This window comes from Lepisosteus oculatus, chromosome 12 (assembly GCF_040954835.1).
Source record: "Lepisosteus oculatus isolate fLepOcu1 chromosome 12, fLepOcu1.hap2, whole genome shotgun sequence".
Lineage (NCBI taxonomy): Eukaryota > Metazoa > Chordata > Actinopteri > Semionotiformes > Lepisosteidae > Lepisosteus > Lepisosteus oculatus.
The window spans coordinates 35,957,045-35,978,983 of record NC_090707.1 but is presented as its reverse complement, the minus strand read 5'-3'; the positions used below and the strand labels follow the sequence as shown (position 1 = coordinate 35,978,983).

Here is a 21,939-nt window from a genome sequence, read left to right as displayed (position 1 = left end):
TCCATGCCTAATTGCATCAGTAATACTGCTCTGTCTCTGCTGCACTGTGTCCAGGGAACACTGGCTGGCAACTAGGATTAAAAATGTGGATGAGTTAAAAATACAATATATGCATCTTGCAGTGTAAGAAGCGAAACAATCAGAGTTTCAAGTGGAACTGGGTCAATTCCTGTATTTATTTTAGAGTTCGGTCTTGATATCACTTGTGAGCTCTACCTGAAACGCCCTTTCAATCAGTTCTACTCCTCTGCAGTTGCTCAATTCTTGCTGCTAGACAAGTTGTACATATGTTGCACATTTTGGGTGAAAAAGCCTCCTCTTCTGTGAAAGGAAATTGTATTCTGATTGTTAGATATTTTGAATAAGATCTGGTAATGGAACAGGAATTTAAGAAGATTTTACCCAAGCGCTATGTAGTGCACATCCAACTGGATGTACTGTACAGGAAAGAACAAATGCACTAACTGGAAAAGGCAGATGTAATGAGGTTTCCCCATTATTCTTTTGCCTTTGAAATGTACTGTATGGTCTTTATGGTGATGCTTACACAAGCTACAGGTGGAAACTAACAGACTTCATGTGCATATACACCATGGGTTTTTGTATCGATCTGGTCCGGATGTATTTTATATGATTCTAGACCTGGTGCAAAACTTTTCAGTACTGTACTTTGAGCTCTCTGTCCATGGGTAGCCTTTAAAACACTTTAATTATACACTTATACATGTATCATTTGAAAAACCGGAAACTCCAAATTTGCTGATAGAAACTTGGCACAGCTTTTCTCCATAAATCCTGCCCTAATCATTAATGAGGGGGGCTTTTGTTGAGCAGACTTGCTTACAGCAGTGAAAGAAACTTAAGTCCTTTTCCATTTCCTTTTTTTTGCTCTTACTTGGCTGTATGCAAGGCATAGAGGTTTACCTGACTTACCAGAGCAAATAAGCTGAAGATGTATAGTCATTAAAGGATTTAATTTTAAAACCGGATGAGCCTTTTCCTACAGGAAGTCCTAGATTCAGACGTGCTCAGAGTTTAAATGTTAAGGCTGGTTTTGATGTTCAAACACCTGGACAGTACTGCCAGTACTGGAATTGAGTCTTAAGATTGCCGTTATCAGACAATCTAAGGATAGTTTCTGAACCAAACAGTAGGTTGGAAACACTTGAACGGAAGATCTGGGACTTAGATTGAGGTTAGCTTGAATTGGTATGGATGAGAAATGGTATGATATTCTCTTTTTTTTTTTTTGCTCTGCTGCTAAAATAGCTGTCCATACTGTATAATGTTTTGATTGGGAACCCTGCTGTTCTTGTTAGTGGCTTGCTACAAGTGGTACTGAGAGTGAGAAGGTCAAGATCATTCTAATTGGAGTAAAAAAAATCCAAGTCCATTTAACTTAAGAATGCATACATGGGGAGCTGTACTTGCATTATTAAGTGTTCGGGCTGTTTTCAGCTGAAGAAACTGATTTAGCCTGGGACTCAAACACCCACGCCTCTAAAATCAAATATTTCGAAGGAGTCCAATTACTGTTTTACCCATTGGTCCGCCTTTTATATGCTTTGAAATAGAACAATGTGGATTAAGAGCAGGTAGTGAATCCAGCCTGGCTAGGATTCTCCAAGGAGCAGTGCCCAATAGGCTGAGAGGTTGACTGGGCTTGAGCTCGGCAGGGATGACTCCCCGAGATCTTCCAGTGACATCATGAAGAGATGTGCCTGGGTTAGTGTTCGCTCTGCTGTCAGGCCCGGTTGAGTCTGCAGTGCATGAACTGAATGGCTGTGATAGGTAGGCACTGCGGGACTGAGTGCACAGGTCCACATTCTCTCCAGCTGTTGTAGGAGTAAGCTGTTCTCACTGCCATCGATTCCCCATGAACTAGTTCAAATTGTGCACGTGGTAAACATATTACGCCCTCCCCAAATTTAAAGGCAGTTAAAATAGATCATTACTGATTTGAATTCTAAAAATAAAGTTTGAGTAGTGGGGTTGTGCGATATAAAGTTACATGTGGCGTTACCACATGTTGTATGTCCAATAGTTTCTTTATTTCCGTTACAAAGATCCCAGCACGTTTGTTTTGTTTGTAAAAGGGGGTAAATTCTGTTTTCCTGCTTCCAGGTAAGTGTTCATTCACTATGGGTCTAATATGTTCAACCACTTTCAGTGTGCAAGTCCTGGTGAGGGTTCCAGTGACAACAAGGCGTAATATCATAAAGAAGAGCAAAACTATCTTTTTTTAAAAAGGTGAATTCTAGAAAGGAGAAAAGGCACATTACAAATAATTGCTATCTACAATAAATGCAGGTATGATGTATGTTATTTTAGTATTGACAGAAATGTTACAAGTGTGTTATTTGAACAAGCGGAACAGTATAAAGTGATGAGTAATGCTATGTTTTAGACCCCTGCTTCGTCCTCTTAAGAACAAATGAAGTGAAGAGTTTCACCGTGGTAATCTCCCAAACTAAGTGGGGCAGCCTAACTCAAGATAATAACTCAAATATTTATTTGGGTTGTCCAGGTTGGCGCCTGTCTCTGCTGTTGTGCTGATGTGATCAGACCGCTAGATAAGAAGGCAAGAGGTTTACACAACTTAAACTGCCTGCTAGCATCAGCTGTGCCTTGCTTCTCAAAACGTCTGCTTTTGACACTTTCTGAGGCTTGTCAGAGACCAGCTCCGGATTTACCGGTCTCCGCAAATCTGGCATTGCCGAAGACTGTAGTCTTCATTCGAGACAAACCTGCACATTTCTGTAGTGCTGATCGATTTAAATGACAGGCTTTGTTTAGTGTTTTATTAAATATTAACACCAATTAATGCATCACTCCAGTAGTGGACAAACTAGGTCAGTTCATTTTAAGAAGAGATGCACTATATAAACGCAATTTGTTATTTATTATTATATTATTAGTCTTGAATTATATGATAGACTATAAAACTGAAAGTTTTTTGTGGAAAACACTCAGAAATAACTAATAAATGTACTTATTTCCAGTGTTTAAGATTTCATACAAGTTTTTTCTGTCGCTTTATTCTCTTATATTTAGAACAGATGTCCTAAACATTCAATAGGATGTCTGTGTTTTTTTGTGTTTAATATAAATTGGAGATGTGTTGACGTGTTATGTCAATGATGACATTTACCTTGATGTTGTTTTAGAAAACCCAAGTCTTCTGAAAGGGGTTTTACTTATGTCACAGCTTTATCAACATTATTCTCAGGAAATAAATCGGGCATTGAGTGAGTTTTGGAGGAAACCAGGCTTAAGTATTAAATATTAAAATGTAATATTTTCAGCCTTGGTGAACATCATTGTTCATCATTGGCTTTACACAGTATAGCAATCTGATTAGGTTCACGCCAGGTGGTGGAAATGTTTTAAAATGGACTTGGAAAAAATGATTTTGATAGGAAAAGTGGAAGAACATTGATTACTTGAGTTCCCTGGGAGGCAGCTTTCTGACAAGGCTCTGTTCTCCTGTATGTATATGAATCTGTACAGAAGTGTCGGTGGAATGGAGTCTAAACATGTACTTCTTGAATTTCAAGTTCTAAGTAAACAAAGTTTGCCAGGTCTCTTGCAAACACATACCAAAGGCAGAGGGATAGAAAAGGATGTGTGCTTGGGAAAATGAGACTCTGGATTAATAATGTATTAAGAGAATAATCACAAAAATCCATAGCATCTGTTTCACTGAGGAGTGCTCCTACTCCTGCCTCTGTAAAGTGTGTCAGTAGGCCCCGCTCTCAGAAATCATTCAAAAGATAGAGATGCCTAAGATTGAAGACTTGGGCACCTCTGCTTTTTCAGCCTACCAGTCAGCTCTCTGCAGCTTCCTGCCCCTCTCAAGGTCTGCCTTCCCAGTGGGTAGAGGCCGTGCCAACTTCAAGAACAGATCATTAGGGAGCATGGAGGGCGAAAAAGGGCTTAATGAAGAAAGAAAGGAGAATAAAGCTGGAGAACGACAACATAGGGGGTGCTTAACATTTGAGATAAGTCTATTAGGATTAATCGGATTAAAGTGCAGTCTTAGGAGACAGCATTCTGCACCTGCAGCTGTTTAATTTTTAAGCCAATATACCTTAATGGATGCTTTTAGCCTAAAATGTACATCCAGACATATCACCCGCTTCATTTGATCGGTAAACACACTAAGTACCCGTTTCATTTTGCACACAGGTGGAGCAAATACAGCTAGCAACTCTGGTGTCTCTAGATAAACAATGCCATCTTTTGCACGGACTAAAATCTCCTCCACTTGTGGCTGGAGACAAAGCAGAAAGTCTCAGCGCCTGACATCTGGGAATCCAAAAGAGTTTGTGCGTTCTGCGCAGATTTCACCCTCTTTCACCTGCGTTTCTGACGACTGCTTCATTATAAAATTAAATTCAGATGTTTTCTGTAATATCCCAGGGCATGGGATGTTTGGTGTTCTTGTTGTGAGTGCACCTTTTGCTATGTCTTAATGGCATATGGTACAGTATGTTCGGGAACAAAAATGAGAATGACTAGGAAATAGCACCTGAATTTATGAAAAATTGATTTTTATATCCATAAAATAATTTTAATGTGACTTGTTATTATTTGACACAGTTATTACTCCTTTCTTGAAAACCCCAAATCAAGGCCTACAGTATTTAATGTAAGAGAACACTGTTTTTTAATTAGTTTTAAGGAACATAATTCATTATGAGAGAGACATTTTTGTCAGTGATTTATTGACTTGCCTTAGCTTCTATTTTGTACCTTATACCTTTTTTTTTTTCTTTTTCTCCTTTCAAAGCCTAATGCACCTGGCTCTTCCTGGAACACTACAGCTGTGTTAATAGCTATATTAATAAGATAGTTATCACTTCAGGTTGTGTTGCTCCCTAGCAAGATACAAAAGACTGCTATAATGAAAAATAAAATCCCCAAAAAAGTCTTCTTACAAATACTTTATTAAATCTGGCAAGGTCTCAGGACGCTGGCCATATATCCAATTAAATCTTTTAAGATGACATATCCCTCCAAAAATCCCTTTTTTTTTTAGTCAGAATTTTCTGTGGTTGTTCAGCTGACCCCGGTCATACAGCATCTTTTTGTGAAGGAGCAAAAATGTTGCATCTGTTGCGCCATTAGCTGAGATAAGGAACTCTTTGAGGAAAGTGGCAAGGATGAAAGTGATTCTCCAGGCAGGCTCACTGGACTGTCACTGTAACAAAAGGAGAACTAAGTGGAGGGAGAAGGAGAAAAGAAGATATTCCAGCTAGATGTGAAAAGGTCAGAGAACTCTCAGGATAGCTGCCTGGAGATAACTGGGTCAGATGACTGTCTGAAAGGGAAAACGGCAAAAAAAGATTTCTTTTTACTAATGGTTCTGTTTTCAGGAATTTCAATTGGATTATGACTCGGTTTTGACCCCTATCCCTGTGCAAGAGGCTGTTCTGTTTGGCATGCCTGAGCAATTAAGTTAATCAGCAGACCTTCTGTCTCTTCGAGCCTTTGCTCCCATGTCGTCTTTTAAAGGGAAAATGAAATCCGCTAATGTCTCCGAGAAATCACACTGAACTTTGGGAGCCTTCTAGGGGCCTGAATTAACATCCTGTTGCTCGTTATCAGGACTGGAATGAGAAAGAAAACCGGTATGAGTTTCAAAACGCGTGGTAGGGCAAATGTTATTTTTGACATGCGCGTCACGCAATCCTTGTCTTTATCACAGTGGAAAAACGTAAGGTTAGAGCCGCGTGAAGAAAGAAAACACAGTGACAGAACAAAGTAAAGTTCAACACACTCCTCAAGGGCTGTTCAATATAGTAGTGAGTGCAAAGCAGCTGGCTTCAGGCAACAGACTTGTCTAAGGTGTAATGGATCGTTCTTGGTAATTAGAAAATACACCTTACGGCCCATACTGTCCAAATTTTTAATTCATTCCCTTGAATGTGCTTTACCTACCTTCACATCCAGGAGGCTATAGCATCAGGGACAGCATACAGCTCCTGAGGTCAAGAGATAAGCTGCTAGACTGAGGAGGGGAGCTGATGAACTTAACTAAAACTTCTTTCCATTCCAAAGGCTCTTAATTGTACCCCCAGAACTTTTCATTTTTAAAGTACAGTACCTTTTGAAACGTGAAACACAAACCAGTGGATGCAAATAGAATCTAAAACAAGGTGCTTTTAAAGGGAAATGGCAGTCCCAATTTCTCAGACTGGTTACTAAATTAAATTCATTCAAATTAAAAAAAATATATATTGTAAGATGACCAGGGGAAGGGTCATTTATATTTTGTTTCCTGATGGAGCTCACCTGTGTCTCATTGTGTCGCTGCATAGGCCTTTTCCAAAAGCGGGTCAGCTGGTTCTTCTTGGCGGCCATCTTGCTCAGGTCTATATCAAGTATATTAAGTGTTTCATTCCGGAAATACCGGTTATAAATGACCCTTCCCCTGGTCATCTTACAATATATCTAAGTTTTGAATTAAGCACGGCATCGTGAACTTTGTGAAAGTACCGAGTCGCCATGTTGTTGCAAACTCGCATCCGATTTCCAATGAATTGCGACGAGATGCGGCCCTTCCTGCTCACTAGTCACTGCAATGAATAATGTAGTGGGATGTACGAGCAATTAAATACAGGTTGTGCAGCAGACATTTCACTGCAGAAGTGTTCCAGTTTGATCTGTATGCAGAGTTAACAAGTGAATGGTGTTTGTCGGCAAAACTGTCTCGAAATTGAGAGCAATATTTCTATTGGGTGTATTCACAAGCCTGCTTGTTTAGAATGTACAGTAATAGGACTTCACAATGTCTCCAGAAGTTCTGTTGCCTCGTTCTGAATCGCAGACCTCGAACTTTCATCTATTTTGTGATGTAAATGGGAGATATTACAAGTTACTGTGTGCAATTTACTTTTATTCAGTTTTGAAATACACTCGTCAATGCTGATTCTTTTTAACCCCTGAATATGAAAATAGTGCTGCAGTTCCCCTTTAAACCAAAGAACTTTGTTTACATTAAGGTTGTTGAGGTCTACAACAAGGTAGCCAGCCATGTTGGTAATAAAAGCCATAGTTGCCATCCAGAGACAGCACTTGAGTTCCACAGATTAGTTACCTGCTAGCAACCAAACAATTTAAATAGGTCGAATGGCCTCCTCTTAATTGTATCTTGTTTTTCTGTTTCTCATATTTCGTGACTGGCGTAAACCAGGATGAACGTTTGTAGCGCTATTGTTAAATCATCTGACGTTATCGTCAAAATAATTATTTAATCCCTTCAGTGTCACAAAGCACTTTGAGGTTCCGTGAAAATGGAACATCTGTAGTTGTGAAACTAATCTTTATAGATTATTCTAAAGTATCAGTTAATTTTCATAGGGAAAAAAGGCAATTGGTGTTTTAACTTAAGCATTGCTACACACTTAAACCGAACACACCTCTAAAGAGTAATGCTGAATGAAGAGGTTTTATCAGTTGAAACTCTGGCAGACATAAGGGAGAGGGTTAGAATTTTGATACATTATTTTCGAAAGCTCGGATCTACTTTTGGCTTCGAGCTCCTGGTAAAATCTGTGAAGCTTTTGTTTCGGTGTACCAGTTCATTGATTAACCTCAGACACGCCCGCAGGAAAAGCTCAAGTAACTGCTGTAGATCTCAATCAACGCATTTAGAGAATAAAAAAAAATCTCAGTGATACCCTCAGGCCACAGCCATGTCATTTTCCTCCCTGTTCCTTAGTTTTTTTGTATTTTGACTTTCAGGGGAGTGTATTCTGATTGAAGAGTAATGACCCGTGGATAATAAGCTAGATTTAATCTAATTACAAAGCCATGGATCTTGTAGCATTTAGTATGTTAACTCAGATTTGGAAACGTATCACTATCATTTATAATTCCGATGCAAACACAGGCATCTCCCCCCCCACCCACAACAATAATCTGTTTTTTTTCTTCTGTTTATTCTGCTTCATTTGGATAAAATACTCCTTACGATTTTTTACTAGTGTTTGGGTGGTCAATTGCACACACTTCTTAATTTCTTTAGACTGACTTCCAGGTGGAAACATTTTTTCTTTGTTATTTAATCTTGTGCAGTTAGTGAAACCAAAAACAATATGGGTAATCCTCTTTAAACCCTTGGTTTTTCATCACAATTTCTATTTGTGTTCCATTTGCATACTGATTTGTCAGCAGTGAGAGATTCTAAGAATAAATACGTTGTAGGGGGGAAAAAAAGCATTTGATTCATATTGTCATAATTTCTCCTTATTTTAAATGTCAAACAAGCATTTGTTCTGTAATAAGCAAGTTGGGTATTCAACAGGATACTCTGACTTCAAATGTACTGTACTTCCGCACTTCTGCATAAAAAAAAAAGATATTCCCACTCTTTGCTGACGTAAAAGTCATTTATTCATCATCTGTTGAACTTTATGGCACAGAAGCTGAATATAAATGAAGATTCGGAGGTAACCAATGTGTTCTTTTATTACATGAATCATTGTGGATGTGTTATGGATGGTTTAATATAGTTTTGCTGGTTAATCTTCATACAGGCAGACCTTTAAGTTCCCTTTGAGAAGATCAATGTTTGCATTCCTCTCTAATAGGTTGTATTATCAGGCTTTTGCACTGTTGTGTGCTGAAAGCTGATAACACTGACCTATCTGTGGGTGTGGAATACATTTCCCAAAACTTTACAGGGGTCACTTGACAGCTGTTGAAGAGACGCACTGTTCAAGGAAAGGACACACTGCTGCTCGGAAGAATGTCTCTAACCACAGAACCCACACAGTGTAAACTTCACGGGAGAGAGTCTACAGGTCTATCTCCACATTTAGTGGAAATGTAGGACTTGGCAAAAGGATTGTGAATCCATGTAAGAAAGTATCATTGTGGTGTTAAGAAATTTTAGCAAAATGCCTCCCAGACTTGTGACCACTTGCTAACTTTTAGAAAAGCCACATCAGAAATTTGCAGGAAGGATTTTTAAAAACATGGGAAATACCATTATGTGAGTGCTAGTTCAGGGTGCAAGTCATGTCCTAACATTTTCCGCTTAATTTCTTCAAGTTGTTTTTTTCTAACTTAACCAGCACAGTCAGCATTTCAAATAGTGATTCCCCAGCAGTTGAACTAGCGATGCGTATTGGTACAGTATAGGGAGATGCTGTATCTATATCTTGTATCCATGTCCAAATTTGCATTTCTGGCCACCCTGGAGGCTAGGAGACATTACATCACTGTGAAGCCTCTGTTTAGCACTAGACTCCAGGTTCTGATCTGCAAGTGACAGCCAACGTGTTTTACAGAGCCAGGGACCTTACCTCCTTGTGCTGCATCCATTGGCTGTGAAGTAAAACTGTGGCTCATTTTTAAATGCCTGCAGAGCTAATCAACAATATACAGTACATCTCACCCAGTAATCTCTCCAGGTCTCTCGGACAAAATGCCTGTAGAATGGCTAATTATAACTGCTCCTGTTATTATCATTACTAGTATTGTAGTTTTTACTTCTGCCCAGCACATTCACCAGAAGATCAGTGCAGATTTCCTGTTGACAGGCCCATGTTTATAAGTTTGCATCATGAAATCCAGTGTGAAATTAGTATTTACAGGAGGTCTAGGGGCTGACAGTGTGGCAAACATGAAAAGCTAATATTTGCACCGAGAAAGTGATCTTCTCATCTTCAGCAGCACCATTCCTGTCTTTGGGCAACGCTTGAAACACACAGAATATTTGCCTGTAAGAAGAGGCCCATGGTATTTCACATGTTCTACTAGACCTGCATGAGCTTTTGTGAGGATTTAATGCGTCTGTCTTTCAGAATAGCAGGGTGGATGCCAAAATACCTCAATTACGTCTTGATAGAGTTATAGTGGGTTCCCCTACAGCTGCCCCATCACTCACCATCAAGACTTTATTAACCCAAGAGCAAAGGACTGCACACAGAGTCGTTGTTGTTGTTGTGTGCTGGAAAAAAATGACCAAGTCATGTACGACTGCTGACTTATTAGGCTCTTTCGGCAAACAGTCTGATGAGATTCTGGTTTAGTGAACCCTATGGTAGTAAAAGTGGACAAAACCATACCACTTCTTTATTAATATCTGTCCACAGATTGTTTGAAGCCTATATATCAAGATTGGGGAAGGCTGTCTTTTTTCAGCCCCGCCATAAAATTCACAGCCTATGTGAATGTAGCAATTTGGGTTTTTTTTTTCAAGTAAATATAGATTTTCTTTTATAAAAGAAAACAAAGCAAGTAGTAGACTACTGCTTCTTCCTTGTGGCATGAGGCTATCCTTGTGTCCCAAGCGGAGAGGAGCACAATTTGTTTTGTGTTGAGACCAAAAATAAAAAGTCAGCCGAGCCGTTCGGAGAGTCCGGCCGTCTCTGGATTTGTTCGCCATGTCTGCCTGTCTATCAGCCCTCCACAACGAGGGGGTCTTTGAGTAAACCTGGTCCTTGTTAGAGGGAAATTAGGGGTTGCAAGTTACCGGTGCTGTATTAGGGTATTAAGAGATTAAAGGCTACTGCCACCCAGTGAGAAATGTACGGGAAATGCCAAGATTGTTCTTGAGGAACAGGGGGTTTACAGACACCAACACCACCTTCCCCACACTGCACACATGCACAGGAAGACCCCACCCCAGGACACAGTCAGATGCTGACGGGACCACGTGTAGATTAGAGCTGTAGACATGAGGGAGGCAGCCTTCAGCTGTCTCCAAGGATGAATAAAATGATGATCAGAACAATTGGAAACAGCACATTGGGCACTAAGTGGACTCAGTATTTTTGTTCACAGGTAACATGTGAAACACACACATCGACAAAACCACTTGACCTTACATCCCATATATAGAGGGTGCTTTTCTTGTTCCAAGATGTGTTTTCTGCTCGTGATAGTTGTCCAAATATTGGAGGCCTATTCAAGACAGGTGTTAATGTTTGATTCTCTATGCAAGAGCCTGTTATTAAGAGACTTAAACACAATTCTTTGCAACGAGGAATAGAATGTATAAAATACAGACACACAGCATTGTCAGAGAAAAAGAGAACAGAAATATACGTAAATCTTACATAATTATTTCCTGGGGTTTCTTTTCGTAAATTGTAAATAATTTGGATATAACAACTGGTTTGTTTAGAACAATTAGACTTTGTTTGCAAGTTATATACATTTCTATACATCACGATAAGTGATGTGTGTTACAAATGCCCTTTCATTTATTCGAATTAGCCACATGTTTGTAAACCCCCTGTGAAAGCGAAGTACAGCTCAGGTCTTCGTCAAAAATATAAGTGTCCGTGTTTAAAATGATTGTGCTTTTCCAATCACTTCAGTGAGAAAGCAGTGTCAACTTGAACTCCCTTCCACTTTCATTAAATGTGTTATATCTTCTAGCTGCTTTGGACTGAAATGGGAAATGGCAGTACAACATAAAACTAAACCGAGTGTGAAATCTAAAAAAAATGTATACGTGTTGCATGCAGGTTTAATAAAAAGATGCCACTGATGGTAAATTTAACACTGTTGTGAAAGGAATGGCAGTCATTATAAGTGTGTTCTGTATTAAAGGTGGAAACCCTGCTTTTGAGAGATTTATCCGGGCTAAAAGGCAAGAAACTGATGTCTTTTAGGGGATTTTGGATTAACCTGTCAAATTTAATTTTTTTCTCCAAATTTTTCCAACCTCACTCAGACTTCCTTTCATCACTGACCAACACGCAGGGAACATGCTCATATCTGTTTCAAATTAGGTGATCTTCACTTTGGACAAATGTATTGTGTTTCAGCTTCATTTTACTCGGATGAAAAAGGACTGTCTGTTTCTGCCTTGTTTGCCACTTTCTTTATACCACTTCCTCTACAAGCTATTTACCTCAAGGTTTTATCTCCATGCATCTCAAAAGACCAAAAAAGTTAGTAGATGTAATTGTCTTCAGTCAGCATCTTAGGAGAACAAAGCCACTTTCAGTAATTACACAAGCCCAGGTTTATCTTCTTTTGCACATAGAAATATATTTTAGACTGAGAATCGCAATCGCATCTCTACACAAAGGGTGCAGGGTGTCAGAAACAAGATTCCCAGCCATGTCATTAAGAATGATTTGCCTGGATTTTTAGCATAAGGCTGGAAGAGATTCAGTTCTGCTTTTTAGCAGACCGTAGTCAGAAAGAGAATGTGTTTTCTGAGAGACTTTGAACGCTGAAAAGTAGGGTTTGCATAGCAAAAGATGGAAGTTTTCAATGATTTTCACCTATACCACTGGTTTATACATTCTGTTTCATTTTACTTTATATAAACTTCCTTGTCCTTGAAAGCCTCCATGAGGCAGAGAGATAAAGTTAATGTGGGCAGCACCAGGGGTTAATAAGAGAGATGATTTCTATAAGCCTTGGTTACCCATCAGATGTCTTTCAATGGAAATTTCCACCTCCTACAAGCTCCTTTTCTTGGGATTAGTATAAGAAAGCTTAAAAATTCACTACCTTCAAGTCTTTACTCCAAGAGTCTGAGCACAAGAGCTTAAAATGCCCTTCTCTAATGTTAGGCAGTGAGTACTTTTTACTTCTAAAGAAACTGCAATTTACATGTCCAAAGTCCAGTATCCATGTGACTTGGTCTCAAATATTCTCACAACATAGGCTTTTCAGGAGTGAAGAACCTGCTTTGTTTCTATCTGCATTGCCTTTATAAAGCTGTTCTTTATTCAACTAATTTCAACTACAGTAATTTGCATTTTGACTGTAAAGTTAATAAGCTGGCTTTCTTTTTCACTGAAGCCTAATAAAGATTTCAGATCTAAAGCAATTAAAATCCCTTATTTCAGCAAGTGATGCTAAAAAGAAGTAGAATACACAAGACATTAACCAGAAGTGAAGGATAGTCCCCCAAAGTTTCTGTGTAATGGTAAAAGGGGGCTCTTTCTCGAGCAAGTCGACATTTTATGTTTATGTACTTTTGACAGCCCCCAGCCGTGAGCAGTGAATTTAGAAGTGTGCTGGTAGTCCAACACAGTGGGCTCTTGCTAACAGAGCAGTGTGAGGGATGTGATTGCATGCAGCAAGTTCCATGTGGAGTGTGGATTCCCCAGTCAAAATCGATGGAACACCATTAAAGGAAATTATGAAAAATTAAAGCCATCAAGTGAATCTTATCGGAGCTGCCAGGTTTCTATTGGACGTTACAGCAGCCAGTGGGAGATCTATCAGAGAAAACTGTGGGGCTTGCTTAGATACTCTCCAAATTAGCAAGGAAACTGACAGCTCTCAGAAAACCTCAATTTACTGTGTTTGCCTATACCGAGCTGTTGAAGTGGGGTTAGATCTCTGTCAAACTTTTTTAGTTAATCACAAGTTTAGTACAATCAGTGTGGAGATGTATTCATGATCTATGGTACATATTTTAAAATAAGCATATCAGTTCAGAAATTTCAAAGCACAATACATTAATAGTTTTCTAGACTGATATATAGTCATTACGTATCATTCAATGCACAAAAGACCACTTAAGATGCGACTGAAAAGCTGTCCTCTGTAGACTAATGTTTTACAATGTTTTACATGTTGCTGTAGTTGTCAGTTGTGTGAATATCCTTAGTTTTTTATGCAGACTTTGATGTGTTGCGTTTGGCTTTAATAAGGATTTGAGTTTTAACATGAGGAATCTGTTTTCCATTCAAATTGAAACAAGTGAAATTCAGTACTTTTTCTGCAAGTAGCGTGAAATGGCTTAACTCCGTTAGCCAGGGAATCGGTCAGTTCTTCCACTGTGTTGCTGTTTCCTTTAATTCTGCAAGAACATGTTAGTGCAACGTTTAGTTTCTTATTATTAATCAAAGCTTCTCACAAATATTCTGAAGGATCTATAGCCACAATGATTAGAATCACACATGGTGAAATTCACTAGAACAACCATCTAAATAATCAAGCTTTAATAAACATCACATTTTAAAACATATTTGAAAGCTCTTCATTTTGATTTTTCATCACAGTGCCAGGAATATTCCCTTACAAACTGAAAACGGCACTACTCAGTTCTGTACTTTAGTGTACTGACTTACTTTCGCGTGCAAAAAGGACTTGAATTTCATTTTTCATAATATTTCTTTTCTCCCATTAACCACAATTGCCAAACATTAGAATGTATTTAGTTTCAACCGTCCCTTTTAATTTAACATGCAATATGAACTTCAAATTCGAAGCAGTTCACCCAGCAATCTGTAGAACATATTAAGTAAACTATCATGATGTAATTGGTCTTTCCAACCTGACTTACATCATGAAACATGCAGACACATCAACATGAGTTTTCTGTGTTAAGCTCTACTTTTCAAACTTAAAATTTTTTGGGGGGCCAGATGCTGTTATTTTGTCTTACAAATTCCAGAGATGAGAAATGTCTCCTCCGTTTCTCAATGTGAGTTATCACTGGCATAGTTGCAGCATTTTGTCTGTTTTGGTAATGTATTTGCATTTTCTTGCATCTGCAAAATAGTTTCCAAAGACATGCACTGCAGCTTTGTAGCTCTGCCTAGGCTTGCATTTTACAATTAGGTTTTTTTTTAAACTTAACCATCATCCCAGGATTAACATCCACTCATCTTTACTTTAAAGCTTCATTGTTTTCTGGCTTCCTCATCTAATTACATTCGAGTGCCCTTCTGAGTGATGTTCAGTTCTCACTCCTCCATTCTAATCTCCACTAGCTCTTTCCTTTGAAAATCGATGGCGGTGTGAAAGCTTTTTATAATCTATAACTCATATTATTTCTTGCATTGCCAGCAGTTTGGCTGAACTCAATTAGCAACAGGAAAGGCTGAGGGGAGCCCTCTCTTCGCATTTTGTGGGGCTGCTGTTTTTGAATGTCAAACACATTTGCCGACAGCGCGCCCCATCTGGAGAGACTGGCATCAAGGGAACCACTGGAGAGAAAAGGGCAGGAGATGTCATTTAAATATCTGGCAGCCCTTGCATCTCTGTAACTTAAAGCTAAAGGGCGGGAGAGAGGGTAACCCGTTAGGGCTCTGCAGCGAGAGAAATACTCAGAGAATGTGACTGTTCCTAGCATTAACACCCTCTGTGGGGAAAAAAAAGCCCAAAAAGCTCTTTTTAGAAAAACAAGCTTATCTTCTGCTTTGTGGATAGCGCAGACAGCAACTATCAAAGAAAAAAATGGCACAAAATGCCAAATTAAATTGCAGATGATTGCACCCAGGTAAACGAGTGCCCATTAAAAAAAAAAAAGTGCAGCCAAGACTGAAAGCAAGAGGCGCTTTGGAATACAAAGAGTTGCCAGAGGCCTGCGACAGGCTGTCCTGACGTGTTTTCGCAGTCAGTAAACCCTCGCTTCCTTCAAGGAATGAGAGGGAGGAGATCCTTGGATTGATTAAGCGAATAAACGGAATGACCTCCTCCCGGGTGCAAACTCGGGTGTTGTTTAGGACGTGCTTTTTGAAATCGCCGTGGACGAGCCCCTTTTATTCTTTTAAAGCATGTTTCTGTTGAGGGATTTGACATTTATAAGGAAGGGCTAAAGCATCCGTTTTTGGGACTTTCTCCCGTTTCATCTTGAATTGTTGGTAATATTTCTTTATTTTTTTCCAGTCGCATGCGAGCAACGTCTAAGATCCCTTCCACACTTTATTTGTGAGGTTAACTGAATAATATACAAGCTCCACACAGACCGCACCCCAGCAATTGAACCCAGGGCCCCCAGCATTGAGGGTAGAAACACTAACCACTGCGGCACCATGCCTCCCAATGATAAACGGGTTGTGTTCGACATGTTCTGTCGAAGCTGTTTTTGCTTGTCATTAATGTTTATTTGCTGCTTAATCTTTTCAGTGTATTCTTTTATTGCTACAAAACCACTTGATGCAGCTTGCAGCACACTAATCAAAGCTCTTCACACTCGGAAAGGGTTAGAAATACAACCGATTTAATTTGTTTGGCAAATGTAATTCAACCTTGTTACCATGGTTGCCAAAAAGAGTGCCTTTATCTGTAAAACCCAATATGGCGGAGTACCGCCAGTCGTTCATGTGTGGAAAATGAACAAGTGGAACCCAGTACCACAACCACGAGCAAAAAAAAATTAGCAAGACTCTTCAAGTATCCCTGACTCCAAGATATTTGGGATCCAATAACTCAATTGAAGCCAGCAGCTCAATGGATAATCTCTTTGTCTGGGGCACTGGTGAATACACAGTAGTGAAAATTCACATTTGGAGCCTTTATATCAAGACAAGCATGCAAGCAGGTTTTTCAGTCTGCATTCTTTTGAAGGGAGACCAAGCCTACAGATATCACAAGTTGTAAAATGATATCCCTGGTTGACATCTATGTGCTGTTCAATTTGGTTTGGTTTTCTAGTTTTGTTTTTATAGGACAGATCTGCAATTTTGCAGATGGTAGTGACAGGTCATTTTAAAAAAGTCTTCTACTGCAGAGATGACATTTATTGATCTGAAGGCAATAACACAAAGTCTTACACGTATGCCAGTCTTGCAGTTCTTTTAAACATAAAACTTTCTCAGCCATATATTTGAATAAATGGTCTGTGTAATAAATCTTTAATGGCAACCTGCTCTTGGCTGGAAAAATCCAGTTCTGTTTGACTCCCTTAGATGATACATTATTAAAAGCTATTTTATCAGTTTATTTACTTTGTTTTATTTCTTTTGTGCTTTCTTTTTATAGGTGTCTGTAGCAATAAATTCTTTTGTGGGAGTGTGAGTGAATATCATCTTCTTAAGAGAAGGGTTGGGGAGTCTAGATGTCAGTTACCTTCAGCTGAATTAGTTTTGCTCGGGCCTCTCCTTTGCGCGCGGCATGGCGTGAAATGATTTTCTTTAGACCATTAGCTTTTAAGTTGTTCAACAGAGAAATTAGACACTGCATCTTTCTCTGGGAATGAGGGGGTTTCTAGGCCCTGCTGTGTAGTTATTAAATCAAGGCAAGGTATACTTTCATTGATCTTTCATTCAGACATAGGCACTAGAAAAGCCAAATGCATTTAGGGGGCTTTGAAAATAATTTACACAACTTTGAACACCTAATTCTAAAGTCTCTGCAATCAAACTCAGGTGTTGATGTCAAGGTAATGACAGACTAAGAGCTGGATTTATAAACTGCTAGTACCCTTGCCTGCAGATACACTTAATTTGTAGAGTTTTTCAAATTTGCAGCCACTCCTGTATAAACCGGGTGAGAATAAGATGAAAATGTCCTACTGTAGTTTGCACACCTCCAGAGCCATTCATTACAGTACATGGTACATGGTCAGGGCCTGCTGACAGGAGAGAGAACACAGGCTGGAGGTGCGAAGCAGCTCTCGCTGACATCGCTGCAAGCTCTCAGATGCGTGGCAAGACACAAGTCTCTCTTTTCTGCTACGTCAAGAGTCCTTCTTGGGCAACTTTTCCCAACTGGTTGTGTGTTCCTGCCCGGGCAGTGCCCATCACAGTCGGTGAGCGACATGGCCCTCCCTCAGATGAAACAATGAAAATATTTTTGCAACCTCAGGGATAAGACATCAGTCAAAGGAAATTGCTATCATGCTGCCGATTAAGTGCGTTTTAATGCCAGGAATCCAGAACAATAACTAATGCAATAACTTTGTCTTCTTTGAATTGTGCTGGTTTCCTCCATATTGTATACCCAGTTGTGGTCAGCTTTTGATCTCCCCTTATCGCTGATATAACTCCAGAATGCACAGGGCTTGAAGAGCAGGGTTAAGCTTTTTAACGTCTTCAATCTGGGTTACACAGGATTTTATCTGTGGCTCAACCCAGCAGTTGAACTGCAGCGTATTAATAAACTAGACAGCTCTTCTTAAGCTCAGCTTCGTTAATGGGTGTGACCTGAATCTGTATTTGTAAAAGTTCAGAACCCATTAAAAGAGATATTGAGTGCATTGTCCAGGAGCGTGAATAATGTATTAATTCTGTGGTCCCGCTCACGGAATTAATATAGTGATGTGTGATAAATGTTACATGTTGTTATGAGTTATACTGTACATGTGCAATATAGTAATGTGCATTTATTTTCTTCTTTTTTGTTTTGTTTTGTTTGCATTCTATTTAAATGTACAGGATTGCTGGGTGTCCATGACAAATTTCCCTCAGGGGACAATAAAAATCTTATCTTACTATACTTTTAGGGAAAATAGAAGTCTTTATTTTCTCCTGAAACTTTTTTTTCAGCAGTCCTCTGTAAAAGTGATAAGTAAATAACTAGGCCAAATGTTAAATGAGGAGAATGGCAGGTCGGTTTTGAAAATGGATAGGACATATACAAAATAAACTTCTACAGTACTCCTCGTTAAATGAAGAAAAATGTTTGACCTTAGATTTTGTAAGTTATCACTTGAAGACCAGTTGTTACAATAGTAATTCAGAAGTGAGCACAAGGTGGTGTATGGAACAAGCTTCCCAGCCATGTAGTTGTAGCCAATACCCTGGCTCCTTTCAGGAAATGGGAGTTCTTGGGTGATTTAACTATGACCAAAAGGAATTAGACAGTTTGAATGGCCTCCTCTCAGTGTCACCTATCCTATGGTCTCAAAGTGGATTATGGTCATTTTGCAGCAAAGGTCTGATTTTCCGTAAGTGGGACATCAAATTATTTTCTTTTTTTCCCATTTGAGGTAAGAATAAGAAAATATTTCTGGATACCAAGTCCGAAAAGCCCATGCGATCTGTTTTAATCCAAATTATGCAATCACATTTTACAATTAAGCTGCAGAAAGATTATTTTCCCCATTCCATGGCTGGAAAAAAAAAACACTTGGTTTATGCATGCAGAATTATGCTGTCATAATTAAGCAGTAAAGAAATGCACTCCATGGTTAAACTCATTAAGAAGTTATTAACATTTAACAAGTGCTATTTTCAAGTCCGGCACATTTTCCTGTCTTAAACAAACACTATATGAGTCTTAAAATAACTTCTGCTAGGCAACAGAAGATGTTTATTTTGTCTCAGCAGCACTTATGAACAAACTGATAATGTCATTGCTTTCTGGCATTTATTTGGTTTGGAATAGTGCAAATGTTTTCTTTTTATAAACCACTACTAGACAGTAAATGCCTTCAGTTTATAAATTCTGTAAATCAAAACGCGAGCCATGATTTGTGGATACACTCAAGCTGTAGTGACTTGAACTGAAATTCAAATACTTGTTGTTGTCAAACAGCAGCACCTCAGTGTAATTGTATGAAGTTTGTTACTATTTTTTGCTCTGTTAATGCGTTCAACGTATATTAATTTAACATTAAAGCAAGAAAAATGTTGGAGCTGGGCTTTGTTTTTAAGGTTGGTCTTCAGGGACCATTTTCTAAGGGGTGCAGGGGTCAGGAGTAGAGAAAGCTGCTGGATTTTGTAAAAGTATTCATACAAATATAGATAATGTTTTAAGATTAAGTTTTTCATTTCAAGACTTTTCATCTTGGTGAAAATGTCCTAAAAATAGCTTATTAAAGCCGTGTGGAGAGTTTATTGGCATTTAATATGACAGCATGGTAGGGAAATCTGGGGGTGAAAGGTCAAATCAAACTGTTTAGGATTGTGAGAATGGCAGGAGAAATAATCAGGAACCAGCAGGCCCGGCCTGGTGATTTGTACTACAGGTGAGAACTCGGAATGGCCAGGAGTATCACAGTTGACTCCACTCATTCATTTTCCCCTTAGTGTGTAATCTTCCCATCAGAGAGAGGGTTTCAGGTACCAAAGTGAAGGAAAAACATTTATAAGACATTCTTTGTCCCCTGTGCAATAAAACTCCTTGATGAAGGTAATTAGGTGTATTCCCCCCACTTTCAGTTCACGTGTTATTTTATGCACCTGTATGTGATGTGATTTTTATTTTTTGCTTTGTGTGTGTGTTTGACACACCTCTGATGGGAGAAGCCGTAAGAAGCCACAGTAAAAGCAATCTATTCAGTCTTTCTGTACCTGTAATTCTCAGTGTGAACCAGGTGCTTCACACAACCAAAGGATATTTCCTTGTGTCATAAAACACTCTTCTCAAACCAAGTTGTAGCAGTTGGGTCACCTCTGAAATACACAATAATCTCAACTTCGCCTATATAATTTGATCAAGATCGGGAGCTTTTAGACAGTTGCCTCTCATATAAGTCCGCCCTGTACAAATCCACATGTGTTTCTTTATTCTGGTAGTTTTTGCTGTTGCTTTTTTGTGGTAGGTCTCTGCTTTGGTGATGGTTAATGAAAAGGAAGGAGATCTTAACTTTTTAGCTATTTCCTGAGTCAATTATCGTGGCCTTTCAGTCACCCCTGACCTTTTGCCCTTTACAGTAACAATTTTATTCTTTGCGACAAGTCTCACACAGGATAATAGCACCTTCATATTCCGAACCGCTGTTAATGTAGTTTGCCTTTATTTGCTGCTGAAAGCCACAATAATGTGGTCAGGAAATGGCGATCTGTATATTTAAAATCCTTTTATGGAGACGAATGATGCTATTTTGTTCATATTGCCATCGGAAAATGAGCTTGTTTTCTGTAATGGCTCCAACATACCACTGTCATAAACACCGAACTGTTTCTAAAATTCCTCATACCATTCCTATTTGCCAAATGTCTAGATTTATTGTTTATTGACTCTGCTGTATTTGCAGACGTATCATGCTTTTTAGTGCAGTAATATTTTGTTTTTTACCGTTGTAAGTGAGCCAATCTCAAATATTTATAACTGTTATATTTATAAATGTTTAAATGTGTTTTATATTAGCTACGTATAAACTGTTTATGTGGTTATTTGAACTGGGGTTATTTTAAACTTGGTTTACGCTGTGGAGCTAGTAGGATCTAAATCACAGTATTCACCTTCCAGTGTAATAATGCCCTGGCAAAACCTTAACGGGTATAAAGAGTGTTTTATCACTGTCTTTGACACAAAAAGCAGTTTTGTAATAAGTGTCCAAAAAGGGTTTTTAACAATCAAAGAGAACCTAAAACATAATATGTTTTGTAAAATAACACGTGTTGTAGAAAGCTTCCCCTTTCTGTTCCCCGGACAAATGAGCAAAATGTATCCGCTTAAAAAGATCGCTTTTTAATTGGCAAAGGTGAGTGACATCTAATTAGGGATTATTAAGCTTAGGAGATGCACTGAGTTAAGCTCCTCATCCTCTGGCTTCCTTGAAGCTGGGGCCGGTTGGATAGCTTTCAGGATCTTTCTTACTGGCTTCAAGTCATTTCAGTTGACTTAAAGCTCACTGCTTCCCATCTGTACGTCTCTACTAGAAAGATAAACCGGGCTTTGAAAAAGGCTGCAGGGTAGGGCCACTTAACAAACAGTCCTTCCTTGCCTACTCCATTGTCATACTTGAACACAAACAGTAGCTTAATTATGGTGTGGATGTCATTTAGAAATCGGTTGTAGCGAAAGTGTGCAGTAATGGATAGAAAAAATAAAACCAAACCAGATCCACAAGTGGAAACTAAGTGGAAGTCCATTCAAAACCAAAAGGCGAGGGTTGTTGAAGTCTTACCAAAAATGACACTGGAAATACGGAACAGGCTACCCAGACTGTTGTTGAAGCTGATACACTGACTTATTGGAAGAAACAGCTGGTTGAGGTGCTTAGATCAGTTAGCGTCTCACTAGCAAATCAGGCTCCGTGAGCTGAATGTCCTCCTCTTGTTTCTAACTGATATTTTGTTGTTCTTAAACATCTAGGAGTTGCGTGGCTTTGGTGAGAATTTTTAGGACCGCAGCTGAGTGTTTGGTAAACTTTCCCAGCTGCATCGCGCTGACGGTGTCTCTTTCTCTTTTTTCCCTGGCTCCAGATTCCCAGAGGGCACGACAGCCGTCTCGCAATCCCAAGGTACGAAGACGTGGAACGACAGTATGCCTCCCTGCCCCGGTAAGTCCGGCTCTGGTAACCTTTACCAGTTGGTATTTCCCTCAAAAGGG

At 39.1% G+C, this 21,939-nt stretch overlaps 1 protein-coding gene across 4 annotated transcripts in view; it reads left to right on the top strand.

Annotated features, from left to right (window-relative positions):
• Positions 1 to 21,939, top strand: part of pard3bb (par-3 family cell polarity regulator beta b) — a 313,361-nt gene that overhangs the window by 272,780 nt on the left and 18,642 nt on the right. For 3 of the 4 annotated variants that reach the window (XM_015359593.2, XM_015359591.2, XM_015359594.2), the window contains one exon: positions 21,813 to 21,889. In XM_015359593.2, coding sequence (XP_015215079.2) covers positions 21,813 to 21,889 — 77 coding nt within the window. The remainder of the gene's footprint in view (positions 1 to 21,812; positions 21,890 to 21,939) is intronic. The other variant, XM_069196274.1, reaches the window with a different exon arrangement.